The 20706-nt window shown below is 39.7% G+C and overlaps 3 protein-coding genes across 3 annotated transcripts; 1 reads left to right on the top strand and 2 right to left on the bottom strand.

Annotated features, from left to right (window-relative positions):
* Positions 1-53: 53 nt before the first annotated feature.
* On the bottom strand, positions 54-8621 carry LOC306862523 (nucleolar protein 56-like). The gene is made up of 12 exons (XM_079405358.1): positions 8390-8621; positions 7610-7699; positions 7153-7267; positions 6802-6966; positions 6189-6387; positions 5504-5691; positions 5141-5292; positions 2773-2873; positions 2265-2413; positions 1954-2075; positions 1317-1454; positions 54-734 (listed from the first exon to the last, which is right to left on the bottom strand). The coding sequence occupies exons 1-12, from the start codon at positions 8390-8392 to the stop codon at positions 558-560; spliced, it is 1599 nt and encodes a 532-aa protein (XP_079261484.1). The 5' UTR covers positions 8393-8621; the 3' UTR covers positions 54-557.
* Positions 8097-10855, top strand: LOC306862679 (uncharacterized protein; the record flags this gene model as incomplete). Its single annotated transcript, XM_079405601.1, has 4 exons — positions 8097-10404; positions 10499-10588; positions 10664-10766; positions 10848-10855. Exons 1-4 carry the CDS (start codon positions 10291-10293, stop codon positions 10853-10855), a joined length of 315 nt encoding a protein of 104 aa, XP_079261727.1. The 5' UTR covers positions 8097-10290.
* Positions 10856-11226: 371 nt separating this feature from the next.
* Positions 11227-18816, bottom strand: LOC306862522 (retinol dehydrogenase 12-like). The gene is made up of 6 exons (XM_079405357.1): positions 18486-18816; positions 17497-17736; positions 17289-17378; positions 13768-13956; positions 12851-12960; positions 11227-12372 (listed from the first exon to the last, which is right to left on the bottom strand). The coding sequence occupies exons 1-6, from the start codon at positions 18646-18648 to the stop codon at positions 12193-12195; spliced, it is 972 nt and encodes a 323-aa protein (XP_079261483.1). The 5' UTR covers positions 18649-18816; the 3' UTR covers positions 11227-12192.
* Between the last annotated feature and the right edge of the window lie 1890 nt (positions 18817-20706).

Genomic DNA, 20706 nt, shown 5'->3' with positions numbered 1-20706 from the left:
GGCAAACTTAATACAGAATGTTATGCGGAATCTTAAGTGAATACAGATCAAGTAGGATTGAATATGGATTTATTAAAAGGCCAGTTTATTAATTTTCTAATACGATTCAGAATATCTATAGAGTACTCGGACACACATGCATTATCAGTTCACATTTACCATCATGGTAAGTTTAATTTCAGTCTTTACAAGTATAAAAATATGCATAACTACAAACAGTTTAGACATTACCATGAAACTAGCACTCATCAAGTGAAACAATTGTCAATTAGAAGCATTAAGCTAAATTCAGATGACAAGCTTCAGTATTCTCATTTATGTCAAAAGGCTGTCTTTTTAGAGCAAGGCACATAAATGAACCATGTTTCAGCAAGGTGCTTTGAGAATTACTGGAAATAAAGCAAGATTGTATGAAAGAAACAAAACACGTGACCGCGCTCAATGAATCGCTTTCCTTGCACTCCGCTCACAAACATCTTGACCTTGAGTCCAACACTTAGAATTTAAACAAAATAAAACTGTACAATAATGAAAAAGTTCATTGAGAAGGAATGAGTTTATTCATCCTCAGCCTTTTTCTTTTTTTTCTTTTTCTTCTCAGCCTCCTCAGGCTCCGCCTCCACAGCGTCAATCTTCCTCTTCTTTTTCTTCTTTGAAGGCGTGGCCTCAACGCCATTCGTCAAGACCTCCTCGTCCTCCACCGCCTGCTTTTTCTTTTTCACGTCTCCGTTTTCCTGAAGAACAGAGGAAACCATCAACACCATGTATGAAATATCAAACAAGCGTTAACATACCGAGATGATCATGTCCTGCTCACTTCAGTGATCAAACCCACAGAGTCGGGCCCGTCAATGGTCGGAGGAGCTTTGCTTTAGCATGTCAGATATAAGACTGATCCACAAGAAGGTCCAGCCTCCAGTATAGTCATGCTACTTGTGCTAAAACAGGGGTTTTTAAATCTTCTAGATACCACAAATAACCATTTTTTTTTATTATTAAAAAGGCAGCTATATATTTACATGTATAAAGAGCCAATGTATACTGGATTTTTTTTTTTTTTTTTTTTTTTACATATACATTTTTCTTATAAGGGTGTAAAACTTAATTTGTCTATTTTTTCCCCATAGTACTATATTTAAATCAATATTTTATTTAACCAATTTGTCTTAAATTATTTGATTAAAAATAAATATTTTAACTTTAAAGCAAATTAGAAATTCAATATTTAAAACAAGTTTATTATACACATTTTACACCACTTTTCCTCCGGAAACCCCTGTGCTAAACACCACAGATGAAATGTTACTCGCATGTACCTCAGCTTCGCCGTTGGCTTTTTCCTTGTCATCTCCTTCAGCTGTGGAAAGCGCTTCTAGTTTCCTCTTCTCACGCTTCCTTTTCTTCTTTTCTTTCTTCTCGAGCTTGCGCTTTATTTCGGCAGCTACCTCACTAGCCTGCGAGACAGAAAAATGTTCATGTATTTGCATTTATACGAGCCTAGTAAAAGATGAACTTTATAATGCTGTGTCAGACTCATTAAATCAGTTTTTGCCTCCATGTAGAAGTCAGGAGATAAGAGTCATCACTCACAGCACTTCCTGAAACTACAGTAACAATGATCCCTAGTGAGAACCCTTTGTAAACAGCACTTTAAAAAAGGCATTATTAGCAAGTATCAAAAGCCCCATTGAGCTTTAGGCAACATAAGTCAATCCCAGAATGCATGTGACTTTTTAATGCAATTGAGTTGATTTACTCATCTAACAGGTCAAAATGATTGCAAAAAAGCAGCCAGTTTAACTAAATTTCACAAAACTTGCCACATAATGAATAAACTGTGCTTGGAACACATCTTAGACATGTTAACTTGGCAAGTTATGTAGAGTTCTTATAACATTTCATAACCAAAAGGTTTGATTTTAGCTAGCATGCTGGCTATTGAGCAGTTCTCACCTCTGCAACAGCTTCTTTCATGACATCCAGGTTCTTACGTGGCGCGTCTCCCGTCTCATAAAATGCCAGACGTTCTTCAACCTGGTCACGCAGCTTGTCACCGAACACACTGGTGGGAACCTCTGTGCGAACAGAATAAAGATGTCAAGACAAGGACAAATGAGAACTAAAGAACACCAAAGTGTTTGACTCCGAGTTCTGCTCAGGATTAGAGTCTCAACAACCACTGAGGTGGGTTACTGTTGACGAAAAATATAAGCATCATAGCAAGAACCAAGTAGTGGAAACTAATGAAATGAGGGGACGCTCACCAGAAAAGCAGTCAATGCGTGATGCGATGGTACACTTGTTGGCCAGGTAACGAGAGATACGACCTTTGTTCTTGGCAGCTGCACGCCCGATGAACGTTGAATGGAAAATAAGACCGTACTTTGGCGTGTTTCCTCTGGTCTTCAGCGCCCTAATTCACAGAACAAAATCCATCTACACCACTGGCACTCTAAAATGTTCAGCCGAAACCAAAAATTCCTTGGTTCGGCTAAATATTTCTGGTTGCTGAACTTTTGGTGCATCACTACCAACATTTACGGCTATACTTGAATACTTGGTCTAATTCACAAAAAATTCTCAACATCATCTTCAAATGCATCTACCTCTCAAAACCCTCATCAGCTGCTCAGACTGGGGGGTACGTGAGTTTGAGCGAGATCACTTTAAGATGTGTTCACTGACACACCAAATCACCCGCTCCTGCTACGCCCCGGCCCTGCCATCACTGCAGCTGTGTGAAACCCCAGCAGGGAAGGGGAGCCCCAGTACCTGAACAGGGCCTTCTCTGCCCCCAGAATCTGCACAGTGGAGGCCGGATATTTGGCTAGGTTTGTCAGACTGCCGGCGTGAGAGATGAGACGAGCACCAACCTATTACAAGAAAAAAAAAAAAAATAATAATATGCTCAAGTCTCAAAGAAATATGAAAGGGATACAACATACTACAAACAAATAGTGTTGTCACGATACTGGAATTTCTAACTTCGATACCTTGAAAAATATCGATATTCAATACCATTTTCGATACCACGGAGAAAAAAACTGCCACAATATTAAGGGGGTAATTTTTTTAATTTAAAGATAAATGTAACAAGTCGAGAACATGCTGTATATTTTACATGAACAAGAAATGTCTTGAGGTACTGCATTTGTTGATTTATTTATCTTTTATTAATCTTAGTTAAATGTTAATTGAAACTAACGTTTACTAATACATGTACTAATTAAAATCCAAAGTTCTATTAGTTGATATTCTCATTTGCTTCATAACCAAAATATTTCCAGATATAGGGCCCTATGAAATCCGTTTTATTTTTCCCCAAATTCCGTTTTATTTTTTTCTACATTCAATTTTTTCCATTTTAATTTTTCTGGATTCCGTTTTTTTCTGTTTGAATTTTTCTGGACTCTTTTTTTTTTTTTTTTTTAATGGTCAAATTAAATGCTATTAATCTAAAAGTGAAGTGACATTCAGCCAAGTATGGTGACCCATACTCGGAATTCGTGCTCTGCATTTAACCCATCCAACGTGCACACACACAGCAGTGAACATGCACCCGGAGCAGTGGGCAGCCATTTTATGCTGCAGCGCCCGGGGAGCAGTTGGGGGTTCGGTGCCTTGCTCAAGGGCACCTCAGTCGTGGTATTGAGGGTGGAGAGAGCGCTGGACATTCACTCCCCCCACCTACAATTCCTGCCGGCCGGGGACTCGAACCCGCAACCTTTGGATTACAAGTCCGACTCTCTAACCATTAGGCCACAACTTCCCCTGAAAAGTATGTCTAATTCATTAAAATCATGAAAATTATACAATTTAACATTTAATTTATTAAAAGTGTAACAAAAATACACGTTTAGGGCCGTATGAAATGTTTTATTTTTTTCTCACCTTGTTTTATTGTTACCAAATTCTGTGTTTTAGCATGTCTATTATTTGAATGCATACAAACAATTTTTATTTATTCTTACAGTAGCCTTATGAAATGTGTTTTCCCCCTCAGAAATTCTGTGTTGTGGATTTAAATTTGACTGGATATCAGATGAAGGCATAAAACAATTTTAATTAATTTATATTTGAATTAATGAAAATTAAACATTTACATTTTTGGCAAATGAAGTGGATTTACTATTAAAATACTTTGATTTCTTTAAAAAAAAAAAAAAAAAGTACAGTAGTAGTATTATGTACATTCTACTAAATAATATTAATATAGCCTATTTCTGGCACACGGTCTTTAAGTTCAGTTAAACCAAACTTTTATTTTGACGGGTTGCCGTGAATACCTTTAAAGTTCTGTGTGTGTATGATATGACGCTAGTTTTACTCAAATTAAATGGTAAAATGCTCGTAAAGTGCCTTTCAGATCAGTTCTGGAGATATTGTTGATGTATTTATGTCCTCATTGAGACGGCAGACGCTGAAATCACCGCGAGCGCCACATTAGTAAACACAATCGCACGTGCAGCACATTCACACAGAGACGCGCAGAACATGCAGGATTCATATTTAAATCCACTTTTGCAGCTTAATATTTACAGATACTAGTCCATATCGCGATTTGATTTAAGTGTAATGACCTACTTTTGATTAATTCATCCAAACTTTGACAAATTCTGTGACATTCCGCGTTAAACTGTCAATTCCGTTTTTATGACTGGATTCCGTGGCGTTCTCTGCATCGCGGAGATCATAGATCCCTACAGATAGCGCTCCTGCTGTGTTCTTTAACAACCAGAGCAGTCATCTTTCTATTCACTTCACTTTTGCTATTTAACCAGAGCGAAGGAGACCAGTGCGGTCACATGTGGTGCTTGTCCACGCGCCTTTGGAGAGAAGTGAAAGTGACAGCTCGGCTAGTATCGGTGTATCGATACTTCGGGAAATTAATATTGGTACCGTTCAGATATTTCAGTATCGATATTTATCGAAATAGATATTTTTGACAACACTACAAACAAATACTTAAGTCAAAGAACCCTCAAAAAAAAAAAAACACATAATAATGCTCAGGTAAATTTCAAAGAAATTTCCAGGACATTTTACTCAAACACGGTCACATTAACACTTAAAAAATTGGAAGGGTACTTAATTGCTTTTTTCCAGTTTTAATGTAATAAAATGGATGACCAACACGTACCACATCACCAATGAGAGCAGCAAGATTTGGCGCCACCTGGCCCATTTTAGACCGCAGATACTCTTGCAATTCCTGTCTGTACTCTGTGAGGGACACTACACGGTTGGAGAAACTCTCAATGTTGATCAAGTCAATGGGAGAGATATCCATACCTTTAGAAAAAAAAATAAAATAAATGTATTAACTTCTCCCATAAATCTCAGGAGCACTCACACTGGTTAAGTTAAAGTGAGGTACGCTTGTTCAGTTCAGTGAGATATGCTGTCATCACATGGAATCAGTGGATTGACAGATTATAAGAGCATCATAACATCCAGCACAAACTCACAATAAGCTATAAGGACATCAGTGAGCTCGACTTACCCATAGAGCTGCGGGATGCATCGAGAATGGCCTGAGCTTTGCCACTGTCCATTGTGATCTCCTCTATAGCTTCCAGCATCTCCTCGGTCAGTTCCTTCCTGTTCCCGATCAGCTTGGCCATCTTACAGTACATACTGTTATCGTTCACAATCTTTATCAGTTCTGGGAAGTGGTAGCCGTACCATTCACTGCATAGATAAAGAGTTCAGGTATATGAGAGTTCTGATAAGGCTGCATATGTTTGGAAAGAATGCACAAATTGTTTGATTACATCTTAACGCAACTACATAAATACTATCACTTAAATAAAAATTCAGAGTTTGTTATTTTACCGTTTAGAGCTACAGTCCTTAGTATGGCCGTCTTCATTTCTTAATTTTCAAAAGTTAAACCATCTAGCTATTATTTTCACGATAAACCACGATTTAGGTTTTATTTCAATTAATCATGCATCCCCAAGTTACGCTTGCGAGGCACAAAACAACTTTGGCTTCCCACTCAAGGTCTGTCTCCCCCCTCAGGTTGTGTTCACTCCAGTCTGATGGACCAAACACTCCTGAGAAAGGACTTTACTGTCCCTCCACTTCCTGTACAGCCAGTGCACTAGGGGGCGCTGTCTGTGGTAAGCATTGGGAGGCTGCTGTATTAGATCCAACTACAACCCCCAGTGGAAAAAACATCTTACCGCACACGCATGGAGAACGTGTTGATGTCTTTGTCCAGCTGATCGAGGAGGGCGATGGACTGGATGATCATATTGTCTGCCCTGTTGACATTGAACTTGACTTTGGCTCTTGAGTAGCTGTGACCCAAACCAAGCTGAGCTTTGGACGCAGCCTGAGCGGTGAGTCCCTTGACCAGGGAATGGAAGTGCAGACGCACACCTGTCAATAACAAGCAGATGCGTTAGAAACAGTCACTGCTGGACTCCTAAAAACCACGCTTTCTTTGGCCTGTCTGTTCAGATTTTCAGTATAAAGCATCAGAAATCAGGTGATGTAGGTACATCATTACAGCAGGCTTTTGATAACATTTGGAAATATGAATGTTCATATTAACTCAAATCAGGGGATTTCAAAACTTTTCCAAAGGGCGTACGAGGAAATAGAGAACAGAATAAGAAAAATATTTTCCAAATAATAGTTTACACATTCATAATACAAGTGTTCTACAGTAAAAAACGGAATCTTTCATACATGAAAATATATAACTGCTTTTATATGGAGGTTTACATTAGGGGTTCATAGCATCTAAAAGATTGAAAACCCCTGATTTGAATAATCATGCTCTCTGCTCACCTCTTATGATTTCAGCTACAACGCCCCCAGTCTGAATGGACAGACCGAGATCTTCTTGAAGCGCCGCCCCAAGTTTAGCATCAGACACCCCCAACATTGCCTTCTTTTTACCTCCGGACGGAAGGTTGGTTTCCAAGAACAACTTGAGATCCGCATGGACAACTCCTGTCAGGATCAGATTAGAAACGAGGTGTCAGTAATTGTAGGTTACAGATCGTAAGTCAACATGTCAAGCCTCAGATGATCAGTTTGTAGGAATGCTGTCGTCACAGTAATTCAGTGGATTGACAGACTATAGGTACATCATCGCATCCAAGAAACAGTTTAAATTAAGACCTTCGTCTCTCTTACCTTCTGAGACGGCATTGATGTTTTCCAGTGCACCCTGGGCGGATTTAAAGGGGAAGAACGCACTTAGTTTGATCACACTACTGAATTTGCCAAGGTTTAGGACACTTTGCTCCACCTGTGAAAAACAGAATAATTAGTCATTTAGAAAACACTTAAGACTTGAATTTAAATGCATGTAATGTAACAATGATAGGTCTTTTCTTCCATACTGTTAATTTCATTGATGAATTGATTACAATAACATCTAAAACATGCATTTAATGTGTCAATTTTAAATATTTTTAAAGATCCAATAATTAGTGCAATCTAAGCATAGCACATAGGTCATGCAGATTATTTTTAATGGTACTTTTATGGGTGGCATTTGAACAAACAAGCTTCTGGTTACCAGTCCAGATCTTCACCACGTTGTTGGTATGCACATTTACTTTCCTTTGCATTTCTTCAAAAAACAAACCTGAGGTAGAAGCATTCCGATCTCTTCCACTTCTTTAACAGCGAATAACGCATATCCTGCTGCATGCTCGAACAACACGTGTAAAAGCACCTGAGAGAAAGAAGGCGAGGTTATTGATCTGCCCTAATACCAGAAATCACTACTTATATCAAAAAGAGACAAAGTCCCAAATGCGTCGTTCCTACATTAATAGCCAAACAAATACATTATAAAAGAATACTGGGAATCTGATCTGATGGGGTTGCAGGTCAACACCAACACGTGCATGTAGCCCACATGGCCTTGGCGCCACCAGGTAAAGTTACAAAGCTAACTTACTGCTCAAATTTACGTCTTTTATAAGATTATACAACATTGCGTAAGCAGAAGATAACGGTCGTTAATAAACTACCCCGTTTATATTTTATTGCATTAGAGCTTGAAGCTGGAGAGATTAGCATTAGCATGGGTTAGCACAGACACACCACGTGTTCCTCCAGCGGATCACATACTCAGCGAGTGCCACTTTTAAAACTGATCAACATCTCAAAGCATTACCAGAACATCGATCCAAAACACTGACGAGAGGTGAGTGAAACTTCAGGAGCCCGTTACATTGAATTTAATGGCTGCTGTTGCCTTTAATATCACATTGAGGCCTTGTGTAACCGCATTGCTGTGATTGATTAAATGCAGCTTGTATAAAAGTCCGGTTTTAAATACCACACAACCTTGACATTTAAACCATATTGTAAAACTGAATCTGTTCATTTCTAAAGATATAAAATAATGCATTTTTACCATGTTTACTGAGCTCGTGCGCCACGCACGAGGGAGAGTTCCGCTCCTTCTGATCACTTGAAGAGGAAAGAACTCCGCATGAGCTCAAGTACGAAAACCCACATGAATTAGTCCCGCACCCTATCGCGAGAGTTCACAAGTTGCTTATTTTGCGGGAATGTGTGCGCCGCCTGTTGGAAAAGCTTGAAAATGCAAGCACGTTAGACGTTATGTTTGCAGAAAAAAATGCATTACAGAGTAGAGCAGGAAAAATTATTGATGAAATGAAAACAAAATATTTGGCATAAATAATACACATATTTATAACTGACAAAAAGTACCAGCACTTAATAGTGTGTAAATCAGGGATAATTCATATTTTAAGCCACAGGTCGTCTTTAAAAAAAAAAAAAGCTTGTGGTTGTTCCAGGATTTGGGGTTGTTAGTTTCAGGCAAATTTCTTTGGATTCAGTTCATTAGAGAATGTTTAAAAATCGAAAATTTTGATGCAAAAAAAGGGCACAATAAAATAAAATAAAATGGCTGATTAAAAAATAATTGCAATTGACAAAAAGTACCAACATTAAATGGGGTCTAAATGTAATTTGTGTATATACACATGTATATGAAGTATATGTCATTTATAGAAGGCCTACTTAAAACCACAGGTAATGGTTTTGAGAAAATGAGTGGTTGTCCCAAGATTTGGGGGGTTTTAGGCAAATCCAGTTCAAAAATAAAATCAAATAAAACTGTTAATTATTAACAACATAAATTCAAATGAAAAGAACTGAATATCAGTTCAATAGATTATGTCAAAACTATTGTTCTATGATTTTAATTAGTATATACACTATATTGCCAAAAGTATTGGGTCACCCCCTTCTAATGAACAGGTTTGACTACTTTAGTAATTTCCATGAGTAAAATGTTTAATGTTAAAGCATATTATGATATTCTAGGGAATTGTGTGCTTCTAGTTTTATAGCAACAGTTTGGACAGGACCCTTTTCTATTCTAACATGACAGTGCCTCTGTGTATAAGGCACGGTTCAAAAAGACATGATTGATTCAGTCAGTGTGGAACAACTTGTTAATTTTATGTTAGATTAAGCATATTTTACATGTCTCAAAGCTAAATATATGACTATTTGTAATCTCATTAAGCACTATTCTTCATGCTGCAAGCATTTGCCCCTAAAATGTGACTGTGTGTGTTTAGGAGGGACAAATTGCTAAATTATATTTGATGCAGGAAACATTTCAAGAGTTATGACAGAAAGCCGTTCTGGTTGCACACTCATTCACCCACTAATTATCAGACAAATGTGCCATAATGTACCACCCATGGCAATAAATACCAGTGTTGAATTTATTTTAAAAAGAGCGATTTGAATTTATGACTATATATCCACATCGGCAAGGAATGCAGAGTACTCGTAAACAACAAAACACACACATACTTAGGAATAAAAGCTGTAATTATGCTCTTATTGTTTTAAAATGATGTATTTAATAGTTACACTTATTGTGCTCTTACATAAAAAAACATAACTATACCGTAACAAACACCAAGTCTAAAGTGACTACAACCAAGTTATGTCAAGTCCTTGTAGCGTCTCTTGTCTCCATGGTCAAGGTGGAGGAGTTTATGGAAACATACGTCAGATATAGTAAATACGAGGGTTCCTATAAAGCGGACTGCTCTCTGACCACTGACAGAAACATAAACACCCGTCACAGAGGCCACCCGCATGCTGCACAAAGGTACAACTCTCATTTGTCCAGATTTTATCATGAAAAAAGATCCCATTTCTCATTCTTTCTGGAAGTCACTTATCAGTGAAGCATGACCATTACACTATGTAATCGGCCATGCTGTGTTTAGTACTTGCTGATTTGTGTTTTTATGTCACCCAAAGATGCGCAGAGCAGTTACAGGATGTCTGATGCTGGTGTATGTTGTTGCTCTTCTGGCCGAGCAGGCAGATGGACACATCGCCTTCTTCAGCCCTAAAGAGATGAGAGAGCTCAGGGTGAAGAGGCCTTCGGCATTCTAATGACTGTTTATATAACCTCCAGTTGTACCAAGAACAAAGATTATTGGGTTTCTTTCTTCATCTTCAACAGGAGAAGGAGGGAAGGAAGGATGCTGATCCAAGAGCAGAGGGGGTTTTGATTGACGAGATGTCTCCAGATGAAGATGGAGGAGAGTCGGCGGTGAGGAATCCCTGCATATTTTTAATGTATTTCACAACGTATTTGAGTTTCTGACTGCTTTGTTTCCATCTGAAGGGCCAGCCTTTGGAAATAGGGCTGAAGCTGACTGCTAAAAAGGGCCATATCGGATCTGCTTTCGGTAAGATGCTGCAGAGCATCGTAGAAGAGCCAGAGACTGGTAAGGAGCATACAGTAAAATTGATTTGTTTTTCATACAGTATATATAGACCACGCTAATATTTGTGCTCTGTTTTGACAGTGAAATGAAACCGGCATTTTTATCTGCATTCATTGACTACTATTGCAGACTGACGATTCAACATTTGTTGCAAGCACCCATGTTTTGTCTATGAATGTAATAAAATTAAAATAAAATGAAGTTGCATGCAAATTCAGTTTCTTGTCATTTATAGATATTGTAACTCTGGTTTAATCTGAATTTAAACTGTTAAACAACATGCTAAATTATTATTTTTTTTACTCTTAATTTGCCTCTAAATTTAAATACTTTTGTTTCCTGTAATACTAGATTAATAAATATTGTCATTTAATATACCAAATGGTTATTGTAAAATCATGCTTTGCATTTTATTCCACTAATGCCTTTAAAACCTAGCAATGTGCACTGCAGAAATCTCTCACCAAAGATGCTTTTATTTGATCCAAAATACAGTAAAATCAGTAATATTGTGAAATATCAATACAATTTAAGCCAAATCTGAATTTCCATTACTTTAGTCTTCAGTGTCACATGATCCTGCTAGTTCTTATTGTGGAAACTTGTGGATAGATTGTTGTTTTTTCTATCAGCTTAATGCATACTTGCTAAATAAAATAATTCCTTTAAGAAATCATACTGACTCCAGACTTTTGAATGATAGGATGATGTAAGATGACATAGAGCATGTGTGCATATGTGAGTAAAATGTTCATAATGGTTTCAATATGTCCCATATAGTGTCAGGTTGAGTAGAAATCAGCATGTTGGTTGGAAACTATAGGAGGCATGCCTAAATTTGGATATATTTTTTTAATTATGGACGCTATAGCCAATATTTTATTGCGTAACTCTTTATAGCAAATAGAGAACATCTGTTGAAACCTTTAAATGTGTCTACAGAGGAAAAGCAGGAATTCACATTGCATTTTAAGAGTTTGTCTTCAACAGCCTTCATTCTTTGTCTTATTGGATAAGTTTGAGAGAATTAACTACATTGCATAAGGTAACATCAAAAGTATCACAACTGAAAGAACAGCTCCCTGTAAAAGCTGTTGAGAGACAGCTATAATGACAGAATGAGTCTTTATATGTTCTTCATTCAAAGAGGTTTTGAACAATATTTTCTGCTGTGTAAAAAAGATTAACATTGCAACAATGTCTGACTCTGAGTGAGCTTATGGAACAATTGGTATTGGGCAAAAGTTACAATTCAGTCGGTTTCTCACATAAAGCTTCAAAAGACTTGTAGCACATGGGTCATATGGACAGCTTATGTGGCAAGTTTGGTCTGTTTTGAGATCCGCAAAGAAATAAACATAAGAAATAAACCACACAGATTTGGATGAGGGTGAATAAATCATGATAGATTTTTTGAACTGTCCCTTTAAGGTTTAGCAGTCAGTCTCTCACAAAACTCAAATTCCTTCACTCCAAGAGCAGGATCTCTGGCAGGAGGTGCTGGTAAGACCAGGGAACAGTCACTGTCGAAGTATTTTCCACTTATTCCTTCTGCTTCCTCAGACACTGCACAGTACAATGGACTGAAACACCCTTCTTCAGCAGTCTGTGGTGGAAAAAATGCATAAACGCACATAGTCAAAATATTCTGCTGAATATTTCTTATAGGCCTATATTGTATTAAACAAGTGTTGTGTAATGAATCTAAATTGCTGTTGCCAGATTAGACATTTAATTTCACTCCTTCCTGGAAATCTGGCCATTTCTGCTTCTCAGTGAAGCATCGCTATTGTTACTCTCATTCTCTCTACTATATATTCCTTTCTTTTGTAGCAATAAATGGTATTGCACCTTTAAGGCAAATAAACATCTGTGATGCATAAAGATGTAGACTAGCTCCATTGCACAGCTGAACTTCAGAGGTTTTGGAGTGTTTGTGACCTCAAAACGAAAAGCACTAACACATTTTATCCACCTACTATGGAAACTAGTGCACTAGTGCAGCCAGAGGGGTTGACAGGAAGCAGTTGTTGATGTGAAATGCTGAGTGTTGTTTACAGTGATTCGACTGATAGTGGACTCACTTTGAAGAAGAAAAAGCCAACCAAGTTGAAGAGGAATCGGATAATGACGTTGTAGTTTCTCATTACGTCGGTCATAACTACACCTGGATGCAGAGAGTTTGCTGTCACTCCTGAAACACACAAACCATGATCTGAATGGGAAAAAATAAGCACTTTCTCATCTTTCCAACATTTAATATTCCTTTTTCAACATCACTTCCAGTCATAAAATTCCTTTTTGTTTACAAAGAAATTCAAATGTCAGTGGAGTCAGAAGTGCTCTTTTCACAGCTAAAAATACTTCAACCAAGCAGAAAAACAGGATTTCAGAAAATTTCAAGCAGAAAATCTCTTATAATTGCATTTACTGTATTTTGGTATTTGAGCACAACTTGAGACATTCGAATGCTCTACATGAGCTTAATTAAGAAGAAATAACTGAGATGGTCTCATTTTAGATTTTTCTTTCCTGTGTGACCCACTCACAAATTAATTTATAAGAGAGTTTAAAGAATGTGCATTATGCACATTACTGAATTATGAAGCGATGTCAATTCTAATCATCAAAGAAAAAAAAAAAAACTAACCAAAAAAGGTCTAGCAAAAATCCAATTATTAATTTTTTATATGCAAAAGTGAAAAAGTGACAAAAGTGCAAAATGTATTAAAAACAGACCAGAGAGTAGACGTTTCAGCCCATGCTTTCTTCAGTGCTCACTTTTTTTGGTCAGTTTTTTTTTTTTTTTTGCATTGTGAAAAAAAAAATAACACTTTCTTTTTTTTGTTCTACACACCTGAGAACCTTTATTTAGTTTTTCCTGAGTGCACACAATTCCTGCTTTATAAATCTAATCACCAAAATCTAATTATGACTTTCTGCTCTTTTTTAATGACAGCAGTAGACAGTCAGTATAACGAGTGGTGGTTTGGACGTGTACCTGTGCCCTGAAGCCTGCGTGCCAACTCATTTGTCCAGATGACGTTGTGCAGCTTGGTGTGGTTATACGTAGCATCCATCACATGATTTAGATTGTGACCACGGAAATGATCAAAGTTTACCTCACCCCTCCAGTGATTCATAGACGAAACATTTACAATGCGAGCTGGAGCTGATTTCTTCAAAAGGTCTGTGTGACAATAAAAAGAAGTCTCTCTTTCAGAATCCAGATGTGTTTATCCAGGCCATCCAAGATGTAAATGAATTTGTTTCTTCATCAGAACAGATTTGGAGAAATTTAGCATTACATCACTAGCTCACTAATGGATCCTCTGCAGTGAATGGGTGCCGTCAGATTGAGAGTCCAAACAGCTGATAAAAACATCACAATAATCCACAAGTAATCCACACAACCCAGTCCAACAGTTAACATCTTGAGTAAGAAACAAATCCACCATTAAGATGTTTTTACCTAAATTGTTGCTTCTGGCCAAAATATCAGTCCATAATTCATAAAAACGCTTCTTCCAGTGAAAAAGTCCATCCCCTGTTGTCGTCTCATCTAAATCCACCGACAGATTTCTTTAGAACTGTTTTGGATTGTTTTCGCTTGTAAAAGGTTTGATCTGTGCATATTTCTCTCCTGATTCAGATGAGGCAACTTTTTTTTTACTGGAGAAAACAATATTAAGGATAGAGGACTTTGAGTCAGAAGCAATGACTCCAGTCCATCAATTAACATCTTGTGAAGTGAAAAGCTGTGTGTTTGTAGTAAATAAATCCCTCATTAAGGAATTTAACATTAAATTCCTTACTTAAAAACATATAGTGGTGGTGATGGCGCAGTGGATAAGACACATGCCTTTGGTGTGAGAGACCCGGGTTCGAATCCACTGTAAGACACCAATGTGTCCCTGAGCAAGACACTTAACCCCCTAGTTGCTCCAGAGGCGTGTGACCTCTGACATATATAGCAATTGTAAGTCGCTTTGGATAAAAGCGTCAGCTAAATGAATAAATGTAAAACATTGCTTCTGGCTAAAATATTGTAGAGTCTATATATTATCTTCTATCCATTATATTTCTTTCTCCAGTGAATATCTCGTCTGAATCAGGAGAGTAATATGCCAAAATCAAGCACTGCTTACAAGCCAACACTATTTTGGTGGATTTTGATGTTAGAGGACAACTGTTACGGTTCTGTTTATGTTCAGTTTGGTTTTGCCCATATTTGGTTCTTCCTGTTTTAGTTCCTGGCCTAGTTTTGTTAATTAACTATCATCCCCATCACCTGTGTTTGATTAATTATCTCGTTTGTGCCTTTGTTCTAGTCCCTTTATAAGTCCTGAGTTTCCCTTCAGTGTTTGTCCGTTCTTAAGTTAGTTTAATGTCAAGTGTGTGTTGATGCCATTTAATAACGATTACTCCTTTTGTTGACTCCTTCGTCGAGCGCCTTTTATTACAACCACCAGACGCATTACAGAAGAACGGACCAACACCGAATGATGGACTGCATTTACCAATCTCTCGAGGATGAACTGCTCCAGATGTCTCAGGACGGCCGCCCCATTGAAGATTATGTAGAGGATTTCCTCTGGCTCTCCCACTATGTACCGTGGACGGATGGGACATTAAAGACCGTCTTCTGGGGCGGTCTGGATAACTACCTGTTCCTCCGAGCGCCACCTGCCACTACCCCAGGCTCCCTACAGCAATACCTGGATTATGTACTTCGCCTCGCGGGTTCATCTTTTATTGTAGAGGAGGTTCCTGCAGTCCAGTCACCACTCGCGGCAATGAAGATTCCGCCGCCCGCAACATGTGAATCCAGTTCTCCAGTCACGGCCAGGAGTGCGACCTCGAGAGTCCAGTTCTCAAGCCACGGCCAGGAGTGCCGATCCCGAACCCCGAGAGTCCAGTTCTCAAGCCACGGCCAGGAGTGCCGGTCCCGAACCCCGAGAACCCAGTTCTCAGACCCCGGCCAGGAATGCCGATCCCGATCCCTTTGAATCCGCGCTGTCCGAGCGCCCCTTTGAATTCGCGCCTCCCGAGCGCCCTCAAGTGTACGTGCTGCAAGAGCGCCTTCAAGTGTCTGCGCTGCAAGAGCGCCTTCCTGTGTCTCTGCTGGTCCCGTCCAGCTCTCCCTCGTCTCTGCTGGTCCTGTCCAGCTCCGCGCCTCCCGTGCACCCTCAAGTGTCCGCGCTGCAAGAGCGCTCTCCTGCGTCTCCGCTGGTCCCGTCCAGCTCTCCTGCGTCTCCGCTGGTTCTGTCCAGCTCCGCGCCCCCAAGAGCCCGCTCCTCCAGAGCGCCCCCAAGAGCCCGCTCCTCCAGAGCGCCCCCAAGAGCCCGCTCCTCCAGAGCGCCCCCAAGAGCCCGCTCCTCCAGAGCGCCCCCAAGAGCCCGCTCCTCCAGTGTGGCCCCTAGAGGGGAACGTCCCAAAAAAAATTTGGGGAGGGGGGGCTATATTCCCCTGGCCCGGACCTAGGGCCAAGGCCACAGAGCTCTATGATCCACCTTGGGCTCCCAAAAAGATAATACCGCCAGGGCCGTCCAAGCCCTCTGATCCGCCAGGACCGTCCAAGCCCCATGATCCACCATGGTCTTCCGAGTCTCCAGTCCCGCCACGGCTCCCCGAGTCTCCAGTCCCGCCACGGCTCCCCGAGTCTCCAGTCCCGCCACGGCTCCCCGAGTCTCCAGTCCCGCCACGGCTGTCCAAGCTCCCTGATCCGCCATGGCATCCCGTGTCACCGGATCCGCCATGGTCTCCTGATCCGCCCTGGAGGCTTCCCTTGTCTCCTCCCTGTCCTGGTCCAGCTCCAGCCTCCAGGGCGCCCGCCCCCCCCCTCCCCGATGTTACTGTTACGGTGCGGGATGCACCTTCCGGGAGGGGGGCGATATCGGTTACGGTTCAGTTTGGTTTTGCCCATATTTGGTTCTTCCTGTTTTAGTTCCTGACCTAGTTTTGTTAATTAACTATCATCCCCATCACCTGTGTTTCTCGTTTGTGCCTTTGTTCTAGTCCCTTTATAAGTCCTGAGTTTCCCTTCAGTGTTTGTCCGTTCTTAAGTTAGTTTAATGTCAAGTGTGTGTTGATGCCATTTAATAAAGATTACTCCTTCGTCAAGCGCCTTTTACTACAACCACCAGACGCATTACAACAACAGGTGGTGAACTTCATTAGAGAAAGAATTATTACTCATAGAGAACGCAGATTTTGGATAGAAGCCATGGTTTAAAGTTAAATGCCTTGATGAATTTGTTTCTTTCAACCTCACAGCTTTTCACTTTATAAGATTAATCGATGAACTGGAGCTGTGTGGATTACTTGTGGATCATTGTGATTTTTTTTTTTTTTTTAAACTGTTCGGACTCTCATTCAATGCAGAGGATCCACTGGTGAGCAAATTTCTGGATAAAAAATTAGCAACATTTTGGATGGCCTAAGGGTGAGTAAATTTTCAGCAAATTCTCATTTTTAGGTCAACTATTTTTAAGATGTTAAGCAATGGGAATGTTGTCTGACCTAAAAGCAAACTGGTGAGCAGAAATGGGCCAACGTGGTTGGTTGCAAAAGTGATTTCCAACCCATCTGCAGTGATCTTACTGGGCAGGCCTGTAGGCGTGAACAAACCATGGTACATAGTTTGGTAAATGTATGGGCATATAAATATATGAGAGATATGGAGGGAGGGAGAGAGAGAGAGAGAGAGGGAGAGAGCTGGCCAATCCACCTGAGGCCCCTGCGTTATTGACCAGGATATGTAATTCCTTCTCTTCCTCCAAGATCCGTCCCGCAAACTTCCGGACAGAGTCAAGCGACGAGGTGTCAAGCAGACGCAGATGTACGTTCTGGTTCCCAGTGCTTTCTCTGATTTCTTGCAGTGCTGCAGTCCCACGAGCCTCACTCCGGCATGCCAGGATCACCCGCGCCCCACGACGAGCAAAGTCCAGGGCAATGAACTTCCCAATACCTAGGAGATAACAAGAGGTGAATGACAGCATAAGAAAGTAGGTAATAATTATGACTTAACAGAATTATGTATGACTTTATGCAACACAATAGCACATGCCAAAACTGTTTAAAAATATATAATATCTTTTGCCATCATATCAGACTTAAATTAAGCTCCTACTTTCCTATGCATACTCTCATATTTTATATGCATTCTCCAAAACTGTATATTATTTGAGCAATTCTAAACAGAATCATTTTATAATAATTGTACTCATATTTGTTATTTTCCCCAGTCACCTCAATTGCAAAAAGCGTCCCACTTCACCTGAATTCACCCTTTCTCATTTGTTTCTATTCAAATATCCTATATTCTCTGTTCTATTTTATTTTTTCAAAATTCTCCGAGGAAACATCTGAGCCAGATTACCTAAACATTCAACCACTGACCGAACAATGCCATTTTTCGTCTGGAACACCGTGACCTAAACCAGTCACTCCTGACACAACCAATGCAAAACGTCTGGAACAGATTATCACGAGCCTGTAACCAGTTTTAGCAAGACGGAGCGGTTCGACGACTATGTAAACAACAAACAAGTTTAGGATTTATATGCATGAAACATGTCTTGAACTTGAAATCTTTTCGTCACAATATTTGTCATCATGGATACTACATATGTTTCACTCGTCTTCTGTGATTCTACCCAGGTAAGCGTTTATGTGCTCACCACCATACATTAAAATATGATAAATTTTTATTCTCACCCGTGTTAGCTCCAGTGACGATCGCAGTTTTCCCGTTTAACTTCACGGCACAAGCGCGCGGGTTCCACACCGCTTTCCGCCGCGCGCGCACAATTATGGCCAGGATCGCTGTCGAAACCATCCATAACGGATGGGAATAAATGTCACTCCACTCCCAGTTCATTTATCAGGTCTGCGTGCCTTCGCTGAAATACTCGGGTTACTTAAGAGACAATGTGTTAAAGCATTATCCGAGTGACCCTGGCACGACTGCGCGCGCACACAGGGCAAAGACTGAAAGCATAGCACCCGTCATTCACGTAAACACAGACTGACTGATGTTCCACATTCTGAGGCTCTCCAGCCATGTATGGTTCTGTCTATGATAATTATGCAGCATTATGAAAGTGACTTATGCTCATCAAGCCTGCATTTATTTACTCAAACATGCAGACAAAACTGTAGTCTAATATTCTGAAATATTATTACAATCTAAAATATTTTTTCTATTAATTTACATTTATACTATTTTAATAAAATTTTACTTCTGTGATTCAAAGCTGAATTTCCAGCATCATTACTCCAGTCTTCAGTGCACGATCCTTCAGAAATCATTCTAATATGCTGATTTATTATCAATGTTGGAAACAGTTGTGCTGCTTAATTTATTTTAATTGATTTATTGGAACAGCATTTATTCAAAATAGAGATGTTTTCTAATACAAACCCGATTCCAAAAAAGTTGGGACACTGTACAAATTGTGAATAAAAACAGAATGCAATCATGTGGAAGTTTTAAATTTCAATATTTTATTCAGAATACAACATAGATGACATATCAAATGTTTAAACTGAGAAAATGTATCATTTTAAGGGAAAAATAAGTTTATTTTAAATTTCATGGCATCAACACATCTCAAAAAAGTTGGGACAAGGCCATGTTTACCCCTGTGTGGCATCCCCTCTTCTTTTTATAACAGTCTGCAAAGGTCTGGGGACTGAGGAGACAAGTTGCTCGAGTTTAGGAATAGGAATGTTGTCCCATTCTTGTCTAATACAGGCTTCTAGTTGCTCTTAGGTCTTCTTTGTCGCATCTTCCTCTTTATGATGCGCCAAATGTTTTCTATGGGTGAAAGATCTGGACTGCAGGCTGGCCATTTCAGTACCCGGATCCTCCTCCTATGCAGCCACGATGTTGTAATTGATGCAGTATGTGGTCTGGCATTGTCATGTTGGTAAATGCAAGGTCTTCCCTGAAAGAGACAACGTCTGGATGGGAGCATATGTTGTTCTAGAACTTGGATATACCTTTCAGCATTGATGGTGCCTTTCCAGATGTGTAAGCTGCCCATGCCACACGCACTCATGCAACCCCATACCATCAGAGATGCAGGCTTCTGAACTGAGCGCTGATAACAACTTGGGTTGTCCTTGTCCTCTTTAGTCTGGATGACATGGCGTCCCAATTTTCCAAAAAGAACTTCAAATTTTTATTCGTCTGACCACAGAACAGTTTTCCACTTTGCCACAGTCCATTTTAAATAAGCCTTGGCCCAGAGATTACGCCTGCACTTCTGGATCATGTTTAGATATGGCTTCTTTTTTGACCTATAGAGTTTTAGCCGGCAACGGCGAATGGCACGGTGGATTGTGTTCACCGACAATGTTTTCTGGAAGTATTCCTGAGCCCATGTTGTGATTTCCATTACAGTAGCATTCCTGTATGTGATGCAGTGCCGTCTAAGGGCCCGAAGATCACGGGCATCCAGTATGGTTTTCCGGCCTTGACCCTTACGCACAGAGATTGTTCCAGATTCTCTGAATCTTTGGATGATATTATGCACTCTAGATGATGATAACTTCAAACTCTTTGCAATTTTTCTCTGAGAAACTCCTTTCTGATATTGCTCCACTATTTTTCGCCGCAGCATTGGGGGAATTGGTGATCCTCTTGCCATCTTGACTTCTGAGTGACACTGCCATTCTGAGAGGCTCTTTTTGTACGCAATCATGTTGCCAGTTGACCTAATAAGTTGCAAATTGGTCCTCCAGCTGTTCCTTGTATGTACATTTTTAACTTTTCCGGCCTCTTATTGCTACCTGTCCCAACTTTTTTGGAATGTGTAGCTCTCATGAAATCCAAAATGAGCCAATATTTGGCATGACATTTCAAAATGTCTCACTTTCAACATTTGATATGTTATCTATATTCTATTGTGAATAAAATATAAGTTTATGAGAT

The sequence above is a fragment of the Barbus barbus genome (assembly GCF_936440315.1).
Source record: "Barbus barbus genome assembly, chromosome: 43".
In the NCBI taxonomy this organism is placed as follows: domain Eukaryota; kingdom Metazoa; phylum Chordata; class Actinopteri; order Cypriniformes; family Cyprinidae; genus Barbus; species Barbus barbus.
This window is presented reverse-complemented; position numbering and strand designations above follow the sequence as displayed.